Source organism: Urocitellus parryii, chromosome 9 (assembly GCF_045843805.1).
Source record: "Urocitellus parryii isolate mUroPar1 chromosome 9, mUroPar1.hap1, whole genome shotgun sequence".
In the NCBI taxonomy this organism is placed as follows: domain Eukaryota; kingdom Metazoa; phylum Chordata; class Mammalia; order Rodentia; family Sciuridae; genus Urocitellus; species Urocitellus parryii.
The window spans coordinates 133673745-133701481 of record NC_135539.1 but is presented as its reverse complement, the minus strand read 5'-3'; the positions used below and the strand labels follow the sequence as shown (position 1 = coordinate 133701481).

Genomic DNA, 27737 nt, shown 5'->3' with positions numbered 1-27737 from the left:
ATTTCTTCTGAATGCATATGGCTTTCACGCTCTTATAATGTCAGAAACTGGAAGTCAAACCATCATAAGTTGGGAACTATTGTGTATTAATTCATTTTTCAGAAAACATCACTAATTATAATTCAGCAAGTTTTTTGTTTGTTTAGGTTATAAGAATAGATTGAGGATTTGCCAGATATTAAAGCTCAATCATAGGCTGGGGTTTTGAAAGTTATGTCTACTCTCTCATTTTTGTGTTTAATTTCAGATTAAATACTAATAAGCTTACCACAGCAGAAAGATATAAGGTGAAAAGAAAACTATTTACTTTCTCTCTTGACAGAGTGTTGCTTTTTTTCATTTTTCAAAATTTCTTTCCTGAAACATGATTTAGAATGATTTCTGTATGTAATTATTCTGGTTTCTCTATTACCACTTTTCCTGACTCATTATTTCACTTTTATCATTCCTACAATGACTGTGGGTACACAGCTCTAAGAAATTTATTTTTGTTTGTTTTTGATTCAGCAGATGTTATTACCATAAATATGTTCAGTATGAATTATGCTTCTAATGTGGCAGGTGTGTAATAGATATAAGCTTAGGGTAGAATAGCAATGACTTGATTTTCTGTGATTCTGAACATCACTAAAGTGGACTACTGGGGTTAGCCAAGAGAGAATAAGATGTAATTGCTTGCCTAAAGTGATAATATCTTTTCAGTATATCCTCTGAATACCAATGAAGGCAGATGATTTCAGGGAGAGGCAGTCTTCATTTGGGAAATGGGGAAGATCAAATGAGGGCAATAATTAAAATGAGACTAAAATGTAGACCAAGTATATGCTAATCGTTGAGGAAGTCCATAAGATAAATATTGCTTCCTGTGAAATATTCTGTAAGAATATATGTTTATTTAAAAGTCATTCCTCGTGTGTATTTCATTAAAGTTTCACAGAAATAATATGGGCTTGAATAAGAGAAATACCTGACCCATTGTGCCATTTTAAGAATTATACTGTAAGGATAGGATTAAAAATCTAGGAATACTGAAAAATTAGTACATTGCTTTTAGTTTCATTATCTATTGTTTTTATTTCACTTTTTCTACAATCTCATTTTATTTGATAAATTAAACTCAGTTATTTCTTCAGTAATTAGTAAAGAAGGAAAGAATCAGTTTTCACTAGTAGGACTTGATAGTGCATATGCTCATTTGAGAAATAGTCATTTTGTAATTTTCTACCTAATGTATCTATTACTCTATTCTCATGTCCTCACTTGTACTAGCAGACAAAATGGTATCATTGTGTTGGAAAAGTTAGTAAAGTAATATTTGTAGAGTAAGTGGCACATGCTAAGAATTCAGCTTAAAAGTTGCTGGTATAATTTATAGTTAAGTTGCTTGTCTTCATCTCTTTGTGTTCATCTTGTGGAAACATGAGAAGAATGAATTTTATTAAGTTGCTAAATTTACTTTATTCTTTGCAAACCTTTGTATATGAATTATAGCATTCTTTTTTAAAACAACCATGATAGGAGTGATTGAATGATTCTACTCAGCAAGACCGTATTTCTGTATAGAATGAAATAAACGTGTCAGAATACATCCAACTCTATTTAGTTATAAATAATTTGACATTTTAAATTAATAATTCATACATACAATGTCGTATAGATATTCAATTCAACATTTGTGTGGGTGCGCGAGCGTTCGCGTGCATGTGGTAGTAGGAACCGAACACAGGGGCACTCTACCATTGAACTATATTTTAGTTGTTTTTATTTTTATTTTATTTTTTGGTTCCAGGGATTGAACTCGGCTCCCACCCCCCACCCTTTTTTTTTTTTTTTTAACTTTGAGACAGGGTCTGGCTAAGTTGCTTAGGGCCTCACTGAGTTGCTGAGACTGGCTTTGAATTTGGAATCCTCCTACCTCATCCTCCAGAGCTACAAGGATTACATGTGTGCAGCAACATGCTGGTTTTGTTTTTTGAGACAGGATTTCATTGAGACTGGCCTTGAACCTGTGACCCTCTTGCGCCACCCTGCTGAATTGCTGGTATTACATCCATGCATCACTGCACCAGACTCCCAGTATGCTTTTGATAAAGAAAAGTTTTTATGGAAATAATTAAACCTGAAAATATGTTTATCCAAGCTGGGGTGTTCATAAGAATCACTCGTGAACCACTTTTTGAATAGCAGATGCTTTTCCCTACCACTAACTTTCTAAGAGAAAAAGCTCAACAGTGATGTATACTAGTATATCTTTAACAAACCAGCTCTTAGTTGGGAGTGGTGATAGGGAGCACTGATTTGTAGTGTTTGCTGATTTCCATGGTATAAATATTTCCACTGTAGCCAGTTTTAGGTCACTAAAATAATAACATTGAATATAGAGTTAGGAAAAGGTGTACAGGAACACAGCACTGTATTTCCATCATGCAAATAGAATAAATATATATAACCTCAAAAAATAGATAATAGTGAAATTTAGTACTATTAGGAAGTGATGAACTATATTTATTACTTTTATTTTTAATATAGCTGATAATAAATCACTGTGACTTGATTTTTAATTTTGTATTTAACAACCAGCATCCAAAATTTCTTTTTATTCAGCAAATCCATTCTTATGAGCTGATACAAACTGACTTTGACATAACATTAGAGCTCTGAGGTATCTATTTTTTAAAAACAACTAAGTAATACAGATGTAAGTAACCTACCAACCAGTTATTTTTACAAAATACAGATCTTTCCCCCTTTCCTAAGACCCAAGAAGGCCTTCCACAGTCAGACCCCAAATTCCTTTTCATTTCAAATCATACCAGTTCTCTCACATCCTCGGTATGTTACCTTCACTTGATGTTGATTACTTGTAGCCTTTTAAACATTTGTGCTTTCCTGTCCCATGCCTTCTCTTTATCTTCCTTCATTCTTGAATGATCTTACCTCATCTGACTTTTATAATACTGTGTATTGTTCTACTAGAAATAACTCAAAGGCTACTTCCTCTCATTTCCTACTGTTGGAAATATCACTGTTCTTCTTGATGTTCTCACAGAACTTTGTGTGTGCTTCATTTTGAGCTCAAATTTATTATCAATAACATGTCTATTTCACATACTAGATTACAAATTTACAATAATTACCTTTGAAATCATACTGTACATAATATTAATAGCCTTAAAATGATTAATAAATGCTTATCTAGGTAAATAGGAAAGATTATGGATAATGCATGATATAGACTTTGTTTTCTTTACCTTTGAGAAACTGATCAAAATTGAAACTTTTTTTAAAATTTAGATGTTTTACATCTTTTTTTTTCTGGTAATTCAGAACCAAATTAGTATTTTTATACCTGTATCCTGCATCTAAAGAACACTTAGAGCATCATGATGACTCTAGAACTTACCAAAGAAATATTTTAGAGAATATGTGAAACACTTAAAGCCAAAAAAAATTAAATTGTATTAACTACATTTGAAAAATATTTTTATTCTGATTTAGTGTGTTTGATAGTGTTCTCAGCATAAAGCCAAAGTTATTTTATCATGTTTCCGGGATAAAGCCAAATTAGGCGTTTGTATCAATAATACCCATAAAATAAAAATATCATGTTTTGCTTTGTGATTTGACTTTCATATGTCCTTAAAATTTGCTTTCTGACATTTATTCTAGGATTATTTGATTGTTTCCACATTAAGTGTTGACAAGATGTAAGTGTACAAAGGAAATGTTCTAAAGCAAAAACAACCCAACACTTGCTTAAAGCAAATGCAGCACATTCTTTGTTTCTAATTTTTTTTTTCATCTTTTACCCTAAGCTGCCACCTGATGGTAAAAATTAAAATGACATTTTTAAAACCTCTTTTGCAGTTATTTGGATTTTTATGTATTCAGTATAGAGCCTCCTAAACTCCAAATTCACATTGTACAAATTCTGTATGTTCATTGATTATTATTTTTTTAGAGAGAGAGAGAGAGAGAGAATTTTTTAATATTTATTTTTTAGTTTTCTGTGGACACAACATCTTTTATTTTTATGTGGTACTGAGGATTGAACCCAGCGCCCCACGAATGCCAGGCGAGCGAGCTACCGCTTGAGCCACATCCCCAGCCCCATTGATTATTTTATGATTACTTTGGACCACAGGGGAACAAATGGTATTAATTAACCTTTGTTAAACAGTGATACTACTAAGGAGATTCATTTAAAGTTTTACTTCTTTATGGGGCACTATAAAAATTATCAGCTGTTTAATTATAGTTTTATTTAGTTAAGAATTTTGTTTAACTTTAGTAATTCTCTTTTTCTCCTTTTCCCCTTTCCTTCTTCAGAACGAGGTCACTCAGATACCATGGTATTCTTTTACCTGTGGATTGTCTTTTATATCATTAGTTCCTGTTATACCCTCATCTGGGATCTAAAGATGGACTGGGGTCTCTTTGACAGGAATGCGGGAGAAAACACTTTCCTCCGAGAAGAGATTGTATACCCTCAAAAAGTATGTACAAAGTATTTGTATTCATTTAAAAATTAAAAAAATAAATAATCATTAGTTAAGTCCCATCAAAATTATAGACCCAGTCCCTAATTATTCTAAACTAATACAGTAGAAGAATAATTACCTAAATTTTTCAGTCAGCAAAATTGTATCAAATGCTTACTATATGATAGGCACTATAAGAAATAAAAATAAAACAAAATTTTGGTTCTCCAGGAGGCCATAAGCTATATCTAAGCAGATAAATAGATTGCAGTACAGTAAAATAAAGACTAGAAGAATAAATTATTTACTACAGTTTGTGATTTGTTTTTGAAGATAGAATTCCCTCTGCCTGAAGTACCCTTTCTCCTCTTTATTTGCTTTATAAATTCCTGTTCCTCCTTTTTAAGTCAGTTTAAGTGTTACTGTCTCTAAAAAGCCTTTATTTTTCCTAGCATATTTAGCCATTTATACTAGTCCTTTTTGACCTATATAAACTTCTATTATAGCAATTATCACATTGTATTATAATTATCTATTTAGGTATCTCTATTTCTCACTGCCAAGCATAGTTCCTGGTCTGTGGTACACTTAGTGTTTATGCAATGAATGAATGTTTACATCCCTGAAGGAGCAGTGTTATGGACACTCAAAGGAAAGGGAGGGCCTAACTCTACACTCAAAGGAAAGGGAGGGCCTAACTCTCCTTTCATTTATTTAATCCTACATACAAATAAGGACAAGAGAGGCTGAATTCAAAAGTCAAAAGACCAAAAGTATCTTTACTTAGATGTTCTAGTAACCTTGAAAGAGATTAAACAATGAATTGGGAATCCTGACACATGAATTCTGGTCCCAGCTGTCTGACTAACCAATTGTGTCTCATTGGGCATCCAGACTACAAAAGATTCTAAAAGGTAAGAGTGTTAGATTAAATTATTTCTTTAGGTATTTCCAGTTCTGAAATTCCTCTATGGTAAGAAAGTATAGATTAGGCCACAGATATTTTATACTGTACCAAAATGTCTTCAATCACTCAAAATTATATTTTTAAAAGTATGTGAATGTGTCAATTGGTAAGTAGGGAGGGCTGTTTCAAGCCTGAAGATTAAAACATAAATGATAGGAAACTAAAGATAAATGATGTATATATAAGTTAACTTCAGATAAGCAAATGAAGGGGATGGGCGTGGGCATTCATTGATGTTGGTCTTTTTTTTTTTTTAAACCTAAAACTATAGCAATAATCCCAATGTAAAAATTTACATATGCTCAAGACCTCAGACGTATTTTTATAAATCTCATTTGAAAAAAAATCAGTAATCAGAGAATAGGCATGAGTTCAGATAAAACTGGCCCTTTATGCACACAAAATGTTGTATTTTATTACTGCTTATATTATTCTTGCCTTAGAGCTATATTTGTTTTTCACTATAATGATTGCTTAGATGAACTATTTATATCTTTAAATAAATGTTAATTTTTTCAAATAATTATGACATTGGTTTCTATGTAATAAAATTAATGAATAGGGCTGATGTTGTGGCTCAGTGGTAGAGTGCTCGCCTAGCAGGCATGAGGCACTGGGTTCAATCCTTAGCACCACATAAAAATAAAATAAAGATTTTCTGTTCACCTAAAACTAAAGAATAAATATTTTTTTAAAAAATGAATAGAATCTTTTTAGTTTCTTTGTTATTATATATTTTCATGTTGCTAGGAAATAAAAGAATATGTTTTCCTGTATTTTAGTTTGTAAATTTATAAGAAAAATGTTCTGTTAAATCACCATATCCCTCTCAGTTTTAAAAAGGAAAATATTGAGGTAAAAATCCATCCAGCTTGAAAAGTGAAGAAACTATTTGTGAAGTTCAATGAACCTTCATTAAAAATTAATTAGTTCCTACAACAAATGGGCCAAGGACCTGAACAGACACTTCTCAGAGGAGGATATACAATCAATCAACAAGTACATGAAAAAATGCTCACCATCTCTAACAGTCAGAGAAATGCAAATCAAAACCACCCTAAGATACCATCTCACTCCAGTAAGATTGGCAGCCACTATGAAGTCAAACAACAACAAGTGCTGGCGAGGATGTGGAGAAAAGGGTACTCTTGTACATTGCTGGTGGGACTGCAAATTGGTGCGGCCAATTTGGAAAGCAGTTTGGAGATTCCTGGGAAAGCTGGGAATGGAACCACCATTTGACCCTGCTATTGCCCTTCTCGGACTATTCCCTGAAGATCTTAAAAGAGCATGCTACAGGGATGCTGCCACATCGATGTTCATAGCAGCACAATTCACAATAGCTAGATTGTGGAACCAACCCAGATGCCCTTCAATAGATGAATGGATAAAAAAAATGTGGCATCTATACACAATGGAATACTATGCAGCAATAAAAATGACAAAATCATAGAATTTGCAGGGAAATGGATGGCACTAGAGCAGATTATGCTTAGTGAAGCTAGTCAATCCCTAAAAAACAAATACCAAATGTCTTCTTTGATATAATGAGAGCAACTATGAACAGAGCAGGGAGGAAGAGCAGGAAGAAAAGATTAACATTAAACAGAGACATGAGATGGGAGGGAAAGGGAGAGAAAAGGGAAATTGCATGGAAATGAAGGGAGACCCTCATTGCTATACAATATTACATATAAGAGGTTGTGAGGGGAATGGGAAAATTAACAAGGAGAGAAATGAATTACTATAGATGGGGTAGAGAGAGAAGATGGGAGGGGAGGGGAGGGGGGATAGTAGGGGATAGGAAAAGTAGCAGAATACAACAATTACTAATTGGGCATTATGTAAAATTGTGGATGTGTAACTGACGTGATTCTGCAATCTGCATTTGGGGTAAAATTGGGAGTTCATAACCCACTTCAATCTAATGTATGAAATATGATATGTCATGAGCTTTGTAATGTTGTGAACAACCAATAAAAAAATAATAATAAAAAAAAATTAATTAATTAGTTCCTAGAAATTAGCAGTGCATACTGAGCACCCAGGTCCAGGAACCATTTTTGTTATCTCCATATTCAAACTTAAGTTTTGTGTCTCTTTATCCCAAGTTTTGTGTTTTCTCCCAAAAACTCACATTTTCGGTAACATAAGCTCACAGTGCACTCAGCTATAGATAGCATATCAGTTGACTCTTAAAGGTTCATGAAATTGTAGTTATTTGCTTAAGTCTAGAAGGAATGTAGTGAATGTGGATTTGTCCAAAAATTGCATTATCACTATAGAGAGAAGATGGGGAAGGATACAGAGAGATGAGAATGTGTTAAAATCCTCATAATATCTAAATAACCAGCATTAAATGGATATTGTATAAAATTGATTAATCAAGATGAAACCATATATACGCATTACTTAGAAATATACAGGGTAATTAGTAGAGTAACTACAAATTTTGAAAACATCTCTAGGAAATGGAAAAGGAAGGTAACAAGGTTAATTGTTTTGTTTATTTTTGGTTAATAGCCTAACAATGACTAGTATTACTTTGTTAAAATTAAATTAATATTACATCTTAATAAATAGCAATTCTAGTTCCCAAAATATCACAACCTTTAAATAAATGTATTAAAGAGGTAATTTTTACTAATAATGAGCAAATCCCTGAAATATATGTTGGCATTTTGTATATTTAAGACATTTGTATAGCTAGAACTAGAATCCTAAATCATGCTGAGTACCTGGAAGTATTAGTAGAGTACTATGTTCTCCATGTAAAAAAATAGATCATTTTAAAAACTCTTCCAAACTAATTAGAACAAATAAAAAATTTATCCTAGTTTAATTTCATTTTTGCTGTTAGAGCAAAAAACAAGGCAAAACTTTCTTCAGATACAAGGTAAGGCAATTTGAAAACACAAATGCAAAAAGCACAGTTAGTAAATCTGCTAATGATCCTTAATATTATCTGTTAAGACATTATCATGTAGCTGCTAGAATGTAACCTCAATTGATCAAGTTTCTCATCTAGCTTGTCTTTCTGGAGCCTAGAAGAGAGTTTGTATATAATATGGGAATGAAATATATTTGTTAAATGATTATTGAAACTCATTAATATTTTGTTTTGAATATCACATCATTTAAGAAGAAAACTAATTGATGAGTTTTTCCTAAAATATAATATATACTTATGCAAAATTAAATAGAATATAACTTTTTCCTCTTGAACCTATGCCTATTGGTAGAACATGCTTGAGTCTTTTGGTAGGTATGCTTCTTTGTGAGAAAGATAATAGAAAACATACTCAATTTGTTTATTATTCCTTAGGCCTACTACTACTGTGCCATCATAGAGGATGTGATACTACGCTTTGCTTGGACTATCCAAATCTCAATTACCTCTACAACTCTGTTGCCTCATGCTGGGGACATCATTGCTACTGTCTTTGCTCCTCTCGAGGTTTTCCGGTAAGCAAACCATTGAAAAGTTTATCAAAGATTCTTTCTACCAAAAAGATTCCCAGTACTTACAAATTAGAATTTAATATAACTTATTCTTGAAAAGTTTAAATTTCCAACTTTTCTCAAACTTCTCATCAGCCCCAGAGTTGGAAAATCCTATCTAAAAGACTTAGAGGTTAATTCTTTTTTCTTTTTTTTTATTTATTTTTTTTCTTTTTTGGTACTGAGGATAGAACTCAAGGCACTTGACCACTGAGTCACATCCCCAGCCTTGTTTTGTATTTTATTTAGAGACAGGATCTCACAGAGTTGCTGAGGACCTCACTTTTTGCTGAGGCTGGCTTTGAACTCACGATCCTCCTGCCTCAGCCTCCTGAGCCTCTGGGATTACAGGCATGCACCACCACACCTAGCAGAGATTAATTCTTATAGTTAAAATAATTATTGATGATGATTTAAAGTTTTTTTAATTCATTTGAGAGTGATAAATTAAAATTGGGTGTTAAAAAGAAATTTAAATATTTGGGACTATATTTTGCAATTTGGTAGTCTCTGTTATTCAGACAAACTTTCTCACTTGAAAGTGGCAAAAATGCTGGATAAAAGATTCAATATGGGGGCTGTGGTTGTGGTTTAGTGGTAGAGCGCTTGCCTAGCATGTGTAAGGCACTAGGTTTGATCCTCAGCATCACATAAAATAAATAAATAAAATAAAGGTATTGTGTCCATCTACAACCAAAAAAAATTTAAAAAAAAAAAGGTTTAATAAGTCTTCCGAAAGTATCAGTGATCTGCCAAAATAGCACAAAATCTAAGTGAAAATAGGAACCCCAAGATAAACAGAACACTAAAGCTACTTTTGCACTACTAAAAATTTACTAGATCTGATGGCTTTGGGATTCAGAGTGATTGCCAACTTAAATTTGGCAATAACATATCTTGAAAATAATTAAAATAAAAGTTGAAAATATATAAAGCAGAAGTTGACATTGCTAAAAAGTATAGGTAGATGAATTTTAATGGAAGATTTTAATGTATTTCCTTTAATATAGATTAATAAGTAGTTAACATGATTTACATATATAGAACATTGCATCCATAAACTACTACACAAACATTTTTCTAAATGCATATAGGACACTTACCAAAATTAAGCACATATTGCGCAATAAAAGAAGTCACAACAGATTTCAGATGATTCAAATCACAGAAAGGTAAAATTCCCAAAAATTTAGAAATTTATAACCTGAGGATCAAAATTGAAATTGCAATGCAAATGTCAGAATATCTTGAATAGAATGAAATTAAAAATATAACAAAAGGAAAATGTCAACTGAAGTTAAAGCCAGGCTTAGAGGGTGTGTATATTGGAAAAATATATAGTGTAAGAAATTTAAAAAAAAATACTAAAACAGCAGGTCAAACGAAGAAAATATGAAAAATAGAAATTGATGGGATAAAGAAAAAAGGCACAAATTATTTAAAAAATCCTAAAGACTTCTTTTTAAAGAGTAAGATGATATTAGAAGCAACTTTATGTCTTAAATTTTAAAATTTAAACAAAAATGGCCAAATTCCTCAAAAAGCATAATTCACCAAAACCAATAAAGAAGAAACAGACAAGCTGGTAAACTTGAATATATTAAAGAAATAAAATTCTTACTAAAGTACCTCCCACAATAAAAACTCCAGGCCCAGGGAATTCTTCCAAATATTTGAAGGTGAAATATTACTCTTTACTAAGAAGATGCTTCAGAGAAAAAGGACAAAAAAAGGTAACACTTTCCAGTTTGTTTTTGTGAAAAAGCGTGACTTTATTACTTAAACCTATAAAAATATTCTAAGAAAATATACTAATCTATCTCAACCACTGTATTGTCTTCGCAATATAATCTCAAAAGTTCTAATAAAATATTAGGTAATGAATCCAGCATATTAGGTTCATCTAGAAATATAATACTTAACATTCAAAAATTAATATAGTTTACTACTTTAACTGAATAAAAGGGTGGAGGGTGCAGAGAACCTCTCTATATATAGAAAAGGCCATTGTTAAAAATCAGTACCTGCCCGGGACTGTGCAACTATCGTCCCAGATACTTGGGAGGCTGAGGTAGGACTTGCACTTAGGAGTTCAAGGTGAGCCTGGGCAATACAATAAGGCTCTGTCTCAAAAAAGAAAAAAGAAAGAAAGAAAGAAATTTTAATCAATATTCAACACCTGTTAATGAAAAAAAAATTTCCACATAAAACACTATGAGAAATATCCCTTGAGCTTAGGAATGAGGCAGGTATTTACCATCACCATTTCTATTTAACATTTTGCTCTAAGTATGGCTGGTATAATGAGGAAAAAAGTTAATATAAGGATTAGAAAGAAAAAAGTAAAACTACTCACTGACATGATTACATATACAGAAAGTTCAAAAGAATTTACAAATAAATTATTAGATTTTTCCATACCCCTCAATACAAGGAATACATTTGAATAACATTAGAATATATCAATTACCTAGACATAAATCTAATGAAAAATTTATGTGTGTAAAAATTGATAATTTATATGAAATCATAAAGCATCAAGAATAGCCAAAACTATCCTGAAAAGAACAAGATTAAAAATTTATACTCTCAGATACAAACTGATCATGTAACTATAGTGAATAAAATAGTGTACTATGTTGATGAAAGGAAAGTCCACTGAAACAGAACAGGGAATTTAGACCCATGTATATATTGACACTGTATATATTGACATTATACCCATGTATATATTGACACTGCCTGATTTATGTCAAATAGCTACATAACATAGGAGAAAGACCTTTTTTAAAAAATGAGTCAACTAACACCTGTAATCCTAGGGAGTCAGGAGGCTGAGGCAGGAGGACCACAAGTTCAAGGCTAAACTTGGCAACTTAGTGAGGCCCTAAGCAACATAACAAGACCCTGTCTTAAAATATAAAAAAGTTTTAAAAGGGCTTGGGAATGTATCTCAGTGGTAAAGCACCCTGAGTTCAAACCCCAGTCCACCCCTTCAAAAAAATGAGTCAACTGGATATCCATATGGAAAAAAATGAATATTGAATTCTACTGTATACTGTGTACAAAATCAAGTTAGCATAGTAGGGTGCTCTAAAGGTAGCTTTCAGTGAGTTATATGGTAATTAATAAATTTCATATTTCTAGATATTAATTACATAAGATTTTCATTTGATGATAATTAAGCTTGCATACTTATGATTTACTAACTTTTATATATGTATATTATATAAAATAAAAATGCTTATTTTTAAAAAAGCAGCCAGAAAGATTACCTTTAAAGGAGTGGCAGTAGACTAACAGCTGACTTCTCAACAGCAACAATGAAAGTCAGAAATCATTAAAATGAAATCTTCAGTGTGCGGAAAAGAAAATGAGAACTCTTCACCCAGTGAGAATCTTTCACAAATGAAATGATACTAAGATATTCTCAGATAGGTGTATGACATTTCTGAGTCAGGGTGGGCATACACTGCCTGATAAAAATGTAATCAAAGCTGGAAACATAAAACTAAAAGCCTGAAAGTTAAAGAATAAAATAACTCTGGAATCAGTGTTCTTGTAGCTGTCAGTGTTCTCTCCAGACCATTTTTCCCCTTCCTTCCCTTCTTGACTCTCCCAAATATCTAGGTCTAGGGCCTGAATCCTACATCATGCCACCATCTCTTCCACCCACTTCTTTTTTTCATATGCTACTTTGTAAATTTAAAAAAATATATATCTTAATTTTTTTTAAAGTTTTTTTTAAATTCTTGGTAGTCTTCTTTAAGAAATCATTTGCTTGGTGGATATGTTCAAAGTATGTTATTTGCATGTATGAATATCCACAGTGAAACCTATAATTCTGTATAATTCAAATGCAACAATAAAAAAGAAAATTAAAAAAAATGTAAAGAACTCATTTGCTTAATTTTCTGTCACCCATTTAAAACAAAAACAAAACACTTTAGAATCTTCTTACCCCCTCTAACTTTGCCCATCTATCTGTTCTTCTTTATAATAAAATTCTTCAAGAAATGTCTACACTTCCTGTCTCCACTCCCTCTCTCTCTCTCTCCATTTTTATCATCTGCTATTCAAGTATTTGTTCCCAATATTCAAACTATACCATTTTTATTAATAACTGTACTAATGATGATGATGATAGAGCAAACACTATATGTAGTACCAGTTATGTCTCTGGCACTGTTCTAAGCTCTTTATAATTAATAAGTTATTGAATCCTCACAACAATGTTATGAAGTAGCTTCCATTATCCCATTTTACCAATGACCCTGAAACATAGGCTAAGAAACTCATCCAAGATCATTATAGCTAGTAAGTGGCAGAACCATGATTTGAATCTAGACAGTCTCCCGGAGTTAAAGCTATCACACTTGTGACAAAAGCCAACTTAAATCAGGAAAGATTTATTTTGGCTCATGGTTCAGAGATTTCTCTCACCTGACTCTATGGTTTCCAGGCCAGAATTCGAGGCAGAACATGGGCAGGTGCATGTGATGGCGCAAAGCTGTTCACCTCCAGGCAGATGGAAGGCAGAGAAAGAGAAGGAAAGCAGCAGGGATCCCAGTATACTCTTAAGAGTAGGCCCACAATGAGGATATTTTTCTCCATGACTTGTTTACTTATATTCAGATTTTTTGCTAGATGCATACAACTCTCCTTCACCAGCCATATGTCACACTTTGTGCCCTTTTCTTGCTTTACTTTCCCCAGCTTTTCATCAGTTGATTTTTATATCTGTCTTCACCATAAAATAAGAACAAAGGTTTTATCTATCTCATTCAATGCCTTTTCCTCCCTTGCAGTTGGCATTCAGTAAATATTTGTTGGATGAAGTGAAAGAATGAGTAGTCTAAAACTGCTTTCCTTTTGCATAGTCCACTCTTATTTTCCCACCTCTATGCTGCCTTTCTCCATTTCATTTAAATATTCTAGCTCTTAATTCCTTGTTTTGTTTTCATCAGTAAAAACTTGATATTCTGGGAGCTTTCCAGATAGTAGTAGTATATTCAACTTTTATAATTAGTGTGTTTGCTCTACCCCATTTTGCTAAGGCGGTTTGTGTGGAACTTTTTCCGCTTGGAAAATGAACATCTAAATAACTGTGGTGAATTTCGTGCTGTGCGAGACATCTCTGTGGCCCCCCTGAACGCAGATGATCAGACACTCCTAGAACAGATGATGGATCAGGATGATGGGGTACGAAACCGCCAGAAGAATCGGTCATGGAAGTACAACCAGAGCATCTCCCTGCGCCGGCCTCGCCTCGCTTCTCAGTATGTATAGCTGCTACTGGTGTAAGGCATTCCTCTGTTTTTTAGCATTAAGTAACATTAGACTAAGAAGCTATCAAATTAACAATGGTTAAATGCCTGAATGAAATTACAGGCATTTAACCATTGTTCACCTACAAAAAATAGTAATAGCAGTTTCATATGATCCAACTTACAGAATGTCTTAGCCGCATATAGGGCCGGGTTGTAGTTCAGGGGTAGAGCACTTACTGAGTATGCATGAGGCACTGGATTCAATCCCGTACCATTTAACAATAAACAAAATAAAGGTGTTGTGTACATCTACAATTAAAAAATATTTCTTAAAAAAGAGTAAATGTTATTAGTTCACTAATGGACATTACAAGGTACACTGGGGACAAAATTGTTGGGGAAGGATTTACTTGACTCTTCAGTAGTTTTGTATAAAATTTATACAGTTATAAACTGTAGGAATCGTGTCATCTTTGTAGCCTTGATTAAATTCCTTAATATTATCTCTCTTCTATAAATTGGGACTAATACAGCCTGTGTTCATACAGTGATTAAGAGGATTAAGTTCATTATCACATGGAACTTACTCCAGTTCCTTCATAGAAAGTCCCCAATAAATATAAGCAATGACTATTTTATCTTATTAAATACCTACAATATTTTTATCAGTCATTGACTTTGTATGTTCCCGAAATAATAAATGTAGGATATATGATGACTGCATTTGAAGTTTAGAGATAGTGGATAGCACAGTATGAAATGAAGGAGGAGATTTAAGCATGAGCAGCAGTTTGGAGATGGATAAGGAGTGTTTGAATAGGCTAGAGACTCTGTGAAGACTATCAAGGTAGAAACAAGGGGCAGAAAGGAAAACCATGTGACAGAACTATAATGAGAAAATTTTAGTTGACTAGATGAAATATCATCAAAGATCAAAAAGTAAAAGCTTGATCTCGTACATGGGGGAAAATCACATTTTTTTCATAGAAGAAAGGTAAGTAGCACAGCAGGCTGGAAGAAAATGCTGCATATAGAGTCTTGTTGAGCTCCTGATTTTGAAAGTCTAATCCTTATTAGTTACCAGCAGAGGGCAATCTGAACATACACTATTTCTGTTTGAAAAACACAGAGACCCTTTGGCAAAATAATATTCAATTTCAGGTGTTTAGTGGGAAAACGTTGAGAATTTAGGTTACAACCAAGGAAAGACATTTAGATTGGAATAGGTTATGTGTGATGGAGAGAGGGAAGGAAATCTAAAATAAGATCTTAGTTCTGACTTTATGACTCATGCAACCTTTAGCACATCCTTAACCTTTTGAATGTAAATTTCCCCTTCTGTCAAGTAGGAATATTAACTGTTATTTCCCCAATTGCTACTTGACTTCATGGACTCTTAAGAAGTTCCAGAATACTTTAATGTTACCTAATCCCATATTTCAGCCAGTTTAGGAATCCCTTCTGTATAAAATGAATAGATGATCATTTTATGCTGATTGAAAATCAACAGTGGTAATGAACTGTATAATAATCTGAGGGACCTGGTTTTATTGTTGGATAATTATAGCAGTGGATAGATTATATTGGGTTGAAATGTATGTCCTTATGATTAAACTATGATTTCATCAGTTTGATTCTCATTGGGCTCTCTCACATGAGTCTCCTCCCTCTTCTGTATCAGGCTTTGCCAACTATTTGAAGACAAACAGCTATCATGCCTTTCCTTAGGTCTTTGATTTATTTGTTTATGCTTTATTGATTTTTACATCTATTTTCTCACCTGATATGCATACTGAACATAAGGTAAAAGGGATATTAAGTGAAATAGTTATTTTTATTCCTTCTTTAGAGATATGGAAAGGGGCACTCAAAAGAATTTAATGTCATAAATCAAAGTCAGTGCTCAAACTCAGATGGTCCTCTTCAAATTTCTTCTCTGTTAAACATGTCCTGCTATTGTTCTTATTACATCCTCTTAGTGTTTTTCTAATAATGCCAGAAATTGAGCATATAACTTCAGGAATAGACCATCTTGTGCAATAGATGGTACCTGTTTAGGATATATATTAATGGTGGTGAGATTAGAAATGTACCTAACATTGTGAGTGTGTTTATAATGTAGTAATGAACTAAATGCTTTTCTTTCCCTTTTTTACCACCAGATCCAAGGCTCGTGACACTAAGGTATTGATAGAAGACACAGATGATGAAGCTAACACTTGAATTCTCTGAAGTCTAGATTAACATCCTTGGTTTTCCTACTCTACAATTCTTTCCTCGACCAACGCAACCTCTAGTACCTTTTTCCAGCTGAAAACAGGAGAAAACACGTAACACATTTTCCGAGCTCTTCCAGATCGGATCCTATGGACTCCAAACAAGCTCACTGTGTTTCTTTTCTTTTCTTCTGGTTTAATTTTAATTTTCTATTTTTAAAACAAATATTTACTTCATTTTGCCAATCAGAGGACGTTTTAAGGAACAAAAACATTGTACCTTATGGATTGTTTACAATCACAAGGACACAGATACCTATCAGGAAGAACAGGCACTGCAAGGACCTTCTGATGGGATGGTACTGAGATAGCTTGGCTTCTGCTTGGCCCGGTTTTGACTGGTTGAAACCGGACATTGGTTTTTAAATTTTTTGTCAGTTTATGTGGAGAATCTTTTTCCTTTCCTTCATACCCAGCGCAAAGGCACTGGCTGCACTTGCAGGGAAAGTGCAACTTGGAGCAGTACCTTCATTCATGAAGCTACTTTTTAATTTGATGTAACTTTTCTTATTTGGGAAGGGTTGCTGGGTGGGTGGGAAATATGATGTATTTGTTACATATAGTTTTCTCATTATTTATGAAATTAACCATAAAAGAATGCTATAACTCCTGTGCAATGAAAGTGATAACAGTGAAAGAAGATGGGGGAAACTAATGTGGATGACATTTATGAGGGTCAGTTCCACATACCTCTTTAGGGAGACAACTTGCACCAGTTTGACTTTTTTTTTTTTCTTTTCAATTTAAGCCAAAGTTTTATTACTAAAATTTTAAGTTGCTGCTGTAGAGTATCTCTCATAACAAGGCACGTATTTCACACACTTTTACCCCACTGATTGAAATTCACATAAGAGAATCTGATACATTTTCGTTTAGGAATATTTACTCATATTCCAACCATAATAACTGAAGTTACACTTTATTATGCTTCAGCATGTAGGGTGATTGTAGTGTAATCTTTACTAACTCTGGAAAGCAGGGCTATTTTACTCCCTTTTTAGACAGTTTTTCCTCTGGTCTCACCCATTTAAGCCAGAGTCTGATCAAATTAAAAGTCCATTAATGGGATATTTTTGAGCATGTTAAACAAATTATCCTTCCTCCTTCATATTACATTTATACAGAAGATCTTGGCAGCCATTTCTCCCAGCAGTGTTAATGCAGGAATTTCATGCCCTCCCATGATAGAAGCCTGCTTTAAAATTTTTGAGGGCCTAAAACTAGTCAGACATAAAACATATATTTCTTAGAAATTTCAGTCTATGATAGTCTATATGCAGTGCCCATTTTCACTTTTTTGTCTCATTTATTCCCTTTCTTCCCAAATAAGCCCTGAAACTATAAGGCATTTTACTTTCTTGAATATAATTAGCATTAAATCTATCATCTCAGGCCTGGTGAGGAGTGTAGCTCAGTGGTAGAATGTCTGCCTAGCATGCACAGGACCCTGGGCTCAGTCTCCAGCCTGGCAAAAATAGTTTAAAATAGCATTTCATTATCTAACAAAATTAACATAAATACCAGGAAAAAGTAAAGTGTGTTTTAATTACCCCTCCAAGACACAGGTGAAGATTCCAGAGTCACCATCTATAGACTTGAATTTGAACTTACTTCTGTCATTTTCAGCTTCATTTAAGTCAAAGGAACAAATAAGTAGGAAGGCAGCTGTTGTCACTTGCTTTGTCTTAAAAACAAATGGCTACTACCCTTTAGTTCACCCCTTTTGTCACCAGCTCTTCTAGTGTGCATCATAAATCTTTACTCAACCCTTGTCATAATTCCAGTAGATTACATTAAAGTCAATGTTATTAACAAAATTATTCTAATTAACTGACAGTTTCTTTTAAAAGGAGTTTCTTCCATCTTTATTCTGACAACTCTCCAAAATTTCCCTTTGTTCCCTTTCTGAATCAAGATTTTTTTTTTCTGGAAAAAAAATCATACAATTTTGTGGCCTCCATTGCTTTTTTTTGTTTGTTTGTTTGTTTTGCCAAGTATGCCCCTTGTCCCAAAACTGAAGAGAAAGTGCTTATTTAAAAAAAAAAAAAAAAAAGTTAAATAAATTGAATCCTTGATAATAATCAGTGGTACCAATTTAGTGATCCTTGTTGGATTAAAGACTGCATTTTTCTATTTAGGATTTTCCCCCCCTGATTATTCTGGGTTTTGTACCTTAAAACTATGAGGGAGATATCACTGGTCTGTCAACCAATAGCAGTAATTATCCTGAGGATATAGAGAAAGTCCAATGACCAGTCATCTCTTATACAAATAAAATTGGTGATATTAATGTGTATCCAGAGACATTTGAATTGTCAGCTTCATTCTCTATTAGTAAATTTAGATGATGTCACACACACAATCTTACACTTAGCTTCTGGTATTTCAATCCCCCAGTGTTTCTACTTCAGTGTATCCTATAGCCGTTTCGGTCTTTCTCCAACTCTTATGATTCTAGGCTCTCATATCCACATTACTTCTTAATATAAAATACAATGATAAAATGTATTCTCTGCTGCATTTGTCCTACTGGCATAGTCTACTCAAAAATAGGCATATGTAACTTTCAGCTTATCATGACAGATGCTCAAATATGTATTTAAACACACAGCTCCACATTCCTTTTAAAGCTATAAATAGAAAAAAGGAATTTCCCTCATCAAGAGACTTTGGAAGACAAAGTATATATTTAAAATTTTTTCCTTCAAAAAAGTCTACATTCATTTTTCTCTCCTCAGTTGTATATGCCTAAGCAGTGTGAATGCTCTGTCCTACCTAAAATTTTACTGGAGACTCCTGTACACTGAAACTCTCAATGGCTTTCTTAAAAATAACTGTCACAGAGTCATTTTACAGTCTAACCAAAGGTGAAAGAAACTCGATCTGATTTTAGGTTTAAAATTCTAGTTTTATTTTTGAGAGCCACTCAATTTTTAATATCAGTTAAAATCCTACCCCAGAATAATGAAAAGGAAAGTGTTTAATAAAAAATTTAAATTCATTTTTTATTTTATGATAATATGGAAAGCATTGATGTACATAGAGAAATGGAAAAACAGCAAAGTGGTTTATTTGTTATGCACAAATGAGTGCCTATATTTAAGACTGCCCATACCATTATAACAAATAATTGGCAATTTCATATCATATAGAGAGAATAAAATGGTCAAAGATTAAGTCATCATTAATCATGATGGTCATTTTTAATTTGGAAAGAAGTTGAAACCTTACCTGCAACCTTCTTTTCCAGTACTTTGTTGTTAGACTCCTTAAGTAAACTGCTTAAGTTCAGATTCAGAAGCAAGGGTGTAGGAGGAGAATGCCAGTAGAGACCAGTATAAACCCTTAAGGAAGGAGAATGGGGATCCACAATTCCTAAATATACTAGACGTGAGATTTCTACTATTTAACTGAGCTCTTACTATGGCAATTTGTTGATACGTTGTATCTTTGCACCATGGTTTGACTGAAGTACATTCACAATTAGAGAAAACAATTCATCCATTTCTGAAGTGATAAACTAAGGCAAGATAAGAATAGAAGAAAGTCACTGAGTCAAATAGTCAGCAGATTAACAGACCTTTAGTTGAAGAGGAGTAAATTAATTTTGGAAATAGCAAAATACAAGAGGATATTGGCCCTTGGCAGCAGAAGCAGGGTGGCGTGGGAGGTACGTGAGCTTAGTATGTAGGTGTTAATCTCCATCCCTCACCAATAGTTGTTACGCTGCCCAGAAAGAGCTGCCTTTACTCTCCTATCATTATTTTCCATTACTTTGCATTATTCACGAAATTGTTCTAAGCAGGTAACTAGAACATTTTCTTATTCTAAAGAAAAGAATTCAGAAAAATAACTCTATCCATAGTGTTATTTTATTCAGAAACTTGGGATTCTTGGAAATGATTACCACTATATTTGATAAACACGTTTCAGGTTATTGTTATTTTAACAGTTTGCATAAAAGGTGCCTAATTTTCAAAAAATAAGTACTTCTTACTATAAAAAACATATTGAATTTTTTAAATTAAAATAGCTTCTTAGGTTAAAGCAAAATCATGTTGAATCCGTGGCTCTCTCAACTACCAAAATCACCATACTTTTCTCAAATCTAACAAGAAACCAGTATATTACAGATAATATCTAAAGTGACCAGGTGAAATAGAAGTTTTGGTAGGACTTTTGAAAAAGGTAAAGAAAAATAAATTACATCAGCTTAGTTTTTTTTTCATCATTGATATAAATTTTTTTTTGCTCGTCATTTTAAAGTTTTCTCAATTACTTATACATACACTTCTGCATTTCAAATGTCAGTCTTGATACTAAATCTTAAAAGCTCCTGACTTTCTGTATTGTATTTCAAGTCTTTTTGTTAGGGCAATGGTGATATGGGTTAGAGTTAATTGTATTATAGCATAAGAAGTGTCTGCTGTTCAGTGTTACGGATCAACAATTTCTAACCAGCATTAACCACACACCAGTCAACAAATATGAAAAAGTAAAAGCATCTCATTAGGTTTGGAAAAGCTTAAGTTAAGCAACATAGGATCTTGCCTGGGAATGGGAAAGAACCTGCTGATTGGTATGGCTCCTGAAACCTTTCTTTTACCGACTGTCAAAACTCTGGCACTGAGTTGCCCCTCAGAAACAATCTTTCAGAACAATCTTTCTTACTTAGGGTGGAAGAGGAAGCATGAGGGACAAGAGTTTTCCCTGAAGGGGGGAAAATCGTTATGCTAATTTTCCTTTGAAGTGTGTTTCCTTGTAGCAAAACTTTGGCCTATTTATTATTAAATCAATGCTACCTTCAGTTTTTTTGTACGGTGCCATCAACCGAAGGACAATCAAATAACCTATTGTCTACCTTGGATTCAGTATGTCTGCTAGCTACACAGTTTCACCTTGTGTACCTTCAAAACAGTTGTTACTTGCCTTCTATTCCCTTTTCTCTATACCATGGCAAATCAGAGGACAGACTGCAGTACTACTAGATAGATGTGGACTTCTAAGAGGGAGCAAGGATTCCACCTCACTGTTCCTTGATTGTTACCTCAGATCCCTGCCTGCATTTCCCTGATTGTCTGTAGCAACACCAGCATGGTGGGAACAGGGAGAAATTGTGGGAAATCACTGAAGAGTAATTATTCATGACACTTATTGCTCCAAACTGTGCGGTAAAATTGTGAGCCACTCAGTTCATTTACTACAAAACTAAGCTTTATCAGATTGTAAAGATTAATTTCTTGCCATTTTCTGCATTAGCACAGAAGCTTGTATCAATGAAGAGTATTTAGGAGAGGAATGGGGTGGGAAAATGTATTTTGCTTTTCAGACCCTCTCCCTCTGTTTCCTTCACATACCCAACCTCCTCCACGCTGTGTGGTAAATGATACTATGAAACCCTGAACTACCCTTGTCAAAGTAACTATGGATTGTGATTAGTCCTCTGTGGGTGCTTCTTTCTCTCTTTTTTCTCCCTTGCTTTCTTTCTTACTCTCCACTCTAGTAAATGGAAAAGGTGACGTCAAAGAACTGATGCTTGCTTGGACCATGATGTATCTGTGACTGTGCTCTTAGCTGTCTCCTTTTTCCTTCTTATATGGGTAGAATTCTTAAGATGTGGATTTCCCTTCTTGATAAGTAGGTTAAATGCACAATGTGGTACTGTTTTATAGTTTCTAGATGGTTGTATAAAGCAAAAGTTAATGTGGTTATGTGTTTTTAAAAGAAAATAAGTGATTGGTTACAAAACTTTGTCCTTTTTTCATTATTACAAGCTCTCTGTTTTCCAATAGTTTGCTGACTCCTTTGTCACTAGTGAATGGTTCGTCTGTGTTTTTCTCTCTGGGAGTCTTTTTTTTTTTTTTTTTTTTTGGTACCAGGGATTGAACTCAGGAGCACTTGACCACCGAGCCACATCCCCAGCCCCATTTTGTATTTTATTAGAGACAGGGTCTCACTGAGTTGCTTAGTGCCTCACTTTTGCTGAGGCTGGCTTTGAACTCACGATCCTCCTGCCTCAGCCTCCCAAACCTTTGGGATTACAGGCATGTGCCATGATGCCTGGCCTGAGAGTTTTAAATTCTTGAACTTGGTTCCCCTTGGGACTTACTAGCATATAAGTTTAGGGAACACAGACTACCATGGTGAAATTTTTTTTAAAACTATTTTACTAAATTAAAAAAATAATTTTAAAGGGCCTTTTACGTGAGATATGACTCTAAAGCAATGAGATTAATCCAACAAATTTGGTGGGTTTTTTTTTAATAACTCACAAAACAAAGAATCTCAAGTATTAGGTGAAATGATATGTTTAATTACATCTTGGAAAGCTGGACACTTGTCACAACATTTCTGTGCCCTATGTGGGAGCATAGCATTTTCTGCTGAATTCCTCAACTAATTAGTACTTCCAAGATCTGTCTAGAAAAAATTATAAAATTACCTGACCATAAGATGAATATTCCAAAAATGAAAAGAGAAAAGTAATTTATTTGTAAAGCATTAAAGCCTTTTCAGGAGCCTGGTGCAGTGGCACACAAAGCAGAAGGATCACAAGTTCAAGGCCAGCCTGGGCAAGTTTGCAAGACCCTGTCTCAAAAGAATTAGAGGGCTGGGGATGTAGCTCATGAAAAAACACCCCTGGTTTCAGTCCCCAGTGCAGGGGCGGGGGGTACTTTTTATTTTATTTTAATACCAGAAGCTCTGTTTTTCCTATATTTCTACATAGGCTGAACAATAATGTAATTAATATGGAGATTCCAAGCCAAAGTCACGATAGGCTATGAATATGAATCACTTGATACTGAACACTCTTTCTACAGTTTGATAATATACTCAACACTGAATGCCTGTAGTCTTACATTTTCCAAATAGATAGCATTGAAGTTTCATGGGGATTAATGAACCATTGCAGTTTCTTTATGAAGAAACAAATACTAGAGCAGAGCAGGTTTGATAGAGGACAGTATTTTATATGGAAGTGTTCCCCTGAGACACAGAATTTAACTCCCTAGCTAGGATCCCAGGATTTGGTGCAAACTTGCTACTAACGTGGCCCCTGGAGGCACGGAAAATGTGATGGCCTGGGCTGAGCAAAGTTGAAATTCCAGTCAGGAAAGTGGCAACAGTGCAGGAAGGGAGGTGGGCCATATTGTGCGGGAAGAGGTAGAGGAATAGAAATGATCACACATCTTATACAAATCTGGTCCCTGAAGAAGCTGAATGAATTAGGGGGAGTGATTAGATGCAGCACCAGATGTGGTGTTCTTTTCTAATCAAAACAATCAGAAATGGTTCACATTTCCATGAAAATAACAATATACATTAATAGTTTTGCTCCAAAAAGCCATGGTAAGTCCAAAGAGATCTGGACCAGATGAACATCCTCAGAATATCACATTGATTACATCAATGACACTGTTAATTGGGTGGGTTGAGCAAGAGGTGGCTAGCATGCTGGAGACAAGTAAGATATGCATGAGCCAGAGGGTTGAAAATTAAACCTGTCAATGTTTTCATGGGTCTAGTAATCAGACATCATCCCCAAAGCAATTGTTAAATTGTACCTCCTGCTATGAAGAAGGTGGCACAGCATAGATAAGCCTCAAGTTCTTAACATTGCACACCATCCTTGCTCTTTCTTGTTCTGGGACCCATCTTTGAATCGAGAACAAGAAAGATCTCTGCAGTTGGCCCAGGCTTTCATGCAAGCAATCCTGCAGCTTATGATCTACAGACCCTGTGGAAGTATAAATGGTGGGAAAGTATAGAGTTTGTGGCAAGCCCTAGTGAAAGCCTCTCATACTGCAAGTCCCTCAGGCTTCAGAGCAAGACTGTGCCATGCAGTGAAGAATTGTATACCTTTGAAAGACAACTCCTAACCTGGTAAAGAATGTCTGATCATAGGTCACCAAGGACCTAGTGACTAGAACTTCCCAACAAATGCTGTTTCCCATCAGCAGATCCAGCCACAATCCACCATAAGATGGAAGTGATACCTCCAGGATTGAGCACAAGCAGGATCAGAGGACATAAGCAGATATCTAAACCTCCCTGTCACCCGCCAAATTATTGCACCAAAGCTCCTCCCTCAGGACACACCGATGGCATTATGGGGGATCCTATAAGACCTGCTGAAAGAAAAGGAAAAAAATCCTTAGTTTGTTTTATGGGTGGGTCAGCTCTCCACGGGAGTGTTGCAAGCTGAAATCAGATGGTAGTAAAAAAAAAAAAAAAACTTAAAAAAACAATCCTCCCAGTGGTCAGAGCTTTGAATAGAGCACCTCCCCTCCACTCGGAAAAAGAAATGACCTAAAGTCTGCATATTAGTGGCAAATGGCCCATCTTTCTGGTCAGAAAAAGTAGATCAGGGAAGGGAGTCTGGGGTAGAGGTATATGGACAGACTTACAGAAGCAGGAAAAGATTCTTTTCCTGCCAAAAGTCATGCAGCTATCACTGACAAAAAACTGAATAGCCAAGTGGTGCCTCAACCCACTGATTCAGCCAGCCTCTGTCATTGGCCACTCCAATGTTGACACAATGGTTAGATGAACAAAGTGGCTGTGGTGGCAGAGTAACTATTCACAGGCAACAGCAGACAGTGTCATTTACTAAGACACTAATTTGTCTACTGCTGCTACCAAAGTCCTCAACATGACACAATTTCTCAAGAAAACCAACCAGCCAAGTCTCATCAGCAAAATGAGACCTTGCCCTCCTGGAAGGCCCAGCAGCTTGTTCTTAATTCTCACAAGAACAGGCAAACATTTGCTCTTCCTAATCAGAGCTTCACCCTGAAGGACCTTCCAAAGGCTTAGAGAATGTTGGATCCACTGTTGTGGGGTTCCATATAACACCACCTCAGACCAGAGAACCAACTTGACAGCCATAGGTGAGGTGACAATGAGCCCATGAAAATGGGATTTAGTGATTTGCACATAATGCACCATCTGAAAGGCACCGAATGGTATACTGATGACATGAACAATACTCCATGAGCATGAGTGACATTCTGCAAGAGTCAGTGTATGCACTGAATCAAGGACTCCATTACTATACCCCCAAGGACGGACACCTGGATCTAAGTAGCATGAAGTGGACCAAGTAGCCCAACTCACTGTCATGGCCACTAATTCTGTTTCTGTCCCTTTATCTTTGAGCTGCAGAGTGGGAATTCCTGGGCCTTTTGCATTATGAGGTAGGACCTTTAGGTTGCCCGTGACTAGGGACCACAGGCAGACAGTGACTTCATTTTGGCAGGGTAATTGGCCCTGATCACTAGAAGAAGGCAGGTCTGCTATTACACAATGAGAAAAAGGAGGAATATATCTGGTACATAGATGTAGAAAAAAAATGTCATGTTGAGCCTGGAGATGACATGGTTGTGTTTTCAAAAACAAACTCTGGATTTTAGTGGGAGGATGGATTAGAAGCAAGAGGCCTAGCCCCACAGGTTGGATTCCCCAGAAGGCACTGAGAGGAGCTTGGGGTGTGCAGTGTGCAGTGTTTATTAGAGGACAACACCTGTGAAGTGGTGGGGAGGAAGCAGGGTGGGGCAGAAGGAGAAACTGAACTGCACTGAGATCCGACGAAGCCTCAGCCAACCCAGTGTTGCCCCTTGGAAGGGTCAAGTGCTGGGACAAGATGGCTGGGCTTTGTGCCTTTTGGGCATAGCCACCAGAAGTAGCATGGTGTGGGGCATAGTGGCTGTCTGCTGAGACGGCCCCTGCGGCTGTGGCCAGTGGAGCCCGTGTGCTCATGGCGCTCCTCTCCCCCCAGCAAGGCCCTCCTTGAAGACAGACCTCCGACCTGGCGGTGCACTGCTGTGTCCACCTCAGTTCACTCTAAGCCACGTGGCTCCCTTGTCTACTGTATTCAACAGCAGTTCCTCCAGGATTCTGGGGGTTCCTCTTCCTGAGGGAAGCTTAGGAGGGGGAGGTTAGCAAGATGAGCCAGCCTCTACAGCTGTGGGCAGTTTCTGGGCCACAACTGATAGGTGTACCAGGAGATGTGAGAAGCCAAAAATACATACTTCTGACCTAAAGGCTCAATTTTGCTCTTTTATGTAATTTAAAATGTTAGCTACAATGAATCCTATATTGTGTAGGATGGGATCTGGCCCAACCTCATCTTTGTCTGCCCTCAAAATGAGCCTGAAGAAAGATATGTCTCCAGCCTGGTGCAGTGGTGCACACCTGTAATCCCAGCCACTCAGGGGGTGAGGCAGGAGGATCACTCAGCCTCAGCAATTTAGGCCCTAAGCAACTTAAACCCTGTCTGAAAATATAAATAAATAAATAAATAGGACTGGGGATGTACAGCTCAGTGGTAAAGTGTCTCTGGATTCAATCCCCAGTACCAAAGAAAAAAGAGATCTCTCCCTGCCTCCATGCATGAGGCTGATTTCTCCAGAGAATTCTCCCTTCTGCCCTTTGCCTGTAAAAACTATTTCACTTCTTCAAGAAGACTTGTGCCTCTGCCCACACCCCCTTCATGTGTTGAAGGCGTGGTCCCCAGTGCAGCAATGTCTAGAGGTGGGCTTTCAGAAAATGCTTGGAACAGGAGAGCTGGACCTTATCAGTTGATCGATTTATTTGATGATTAATATTTTGAATGGACTCCTGGGATGTGGTGGAAACTATAAGCAGGTGGGGCTTGAGTGGAGGAAGCAGGTGACTGGGAACACACCCTTGGGGACTATGTCTCCCCCACCCTTCCTGGTTGAGCAGCTGTCCCCCACCATGCCCTCTGCCATGATGTTCTGCTTTGCCTCAGGCTCTGAAACTGTGAACCAAAATAAACATTTCCTCCTCCAAGTTGTTTGTGTCAAGTATTTTTTGTCACCACAACAAAAAACTGACTAACACAGGAATACATTTAACACTCTTATGGATTGAATTGTTTCCTCCCAGAATTCATATGTCACAAACCTAGCCCTCAGTATCTTAGAATGTGATGATGTTTAGAAACAGGATCTGTGTAGATGTAGTGGGTTAAGATAAAGGGAGTAGGGTGGGACCCTAATGCAACATGACTGTGTCCTTATCTAAAGGGGAAATTCGGATACAGGCAAGCAGCACACCAGGAAAATGACACGTGAAGATTGGAATCATGCTGCCATAACCATCTACCAGAAGCCAGGGGAAAGGCCTGCAATGAACCCTCCCTGGCATCATTAGAGGGAACGTGGTCCTGCTGACATCTTGATTTTGGATTTCAAGCCTTCAGAACTGTGAGGCAATA

The 27737-nt window shown here is 35.6% G+C and overlaps 1 protein-coding gene across 1 annotated transcript in view; it reads left to right on the top strand.

Moving 5' to 3' along the window:
• Positions 1–17020, top strand: part of Xpr1 (xenotropic and polytropic retrovirus receptor 1) — a 179671-nt gene extending 162651 nt beyond the window's left edge. Inside the window, exons 12-15 of the mRNA XM_077802388.1 lie at positions 4330–4496; positions 8774–8913; positions 14007–14228; positions 16382–17020. Of these exons, the coding sequence (XP_077658514.1) occupies positions 4330–4496; positions 8774–8913; positions 14007–14228; positions 16382–16442 (590 nt within the window). The 3' untranslated portion in view covers positions 16443–17020. The remainder of the gene's footprint in view (positions 1–4329; positions 4497–8773; positions 8914–14006; positions 14229–16381) is intronic.
• Positions 17021–27737: the final 10717 nt, after the last annotated feature.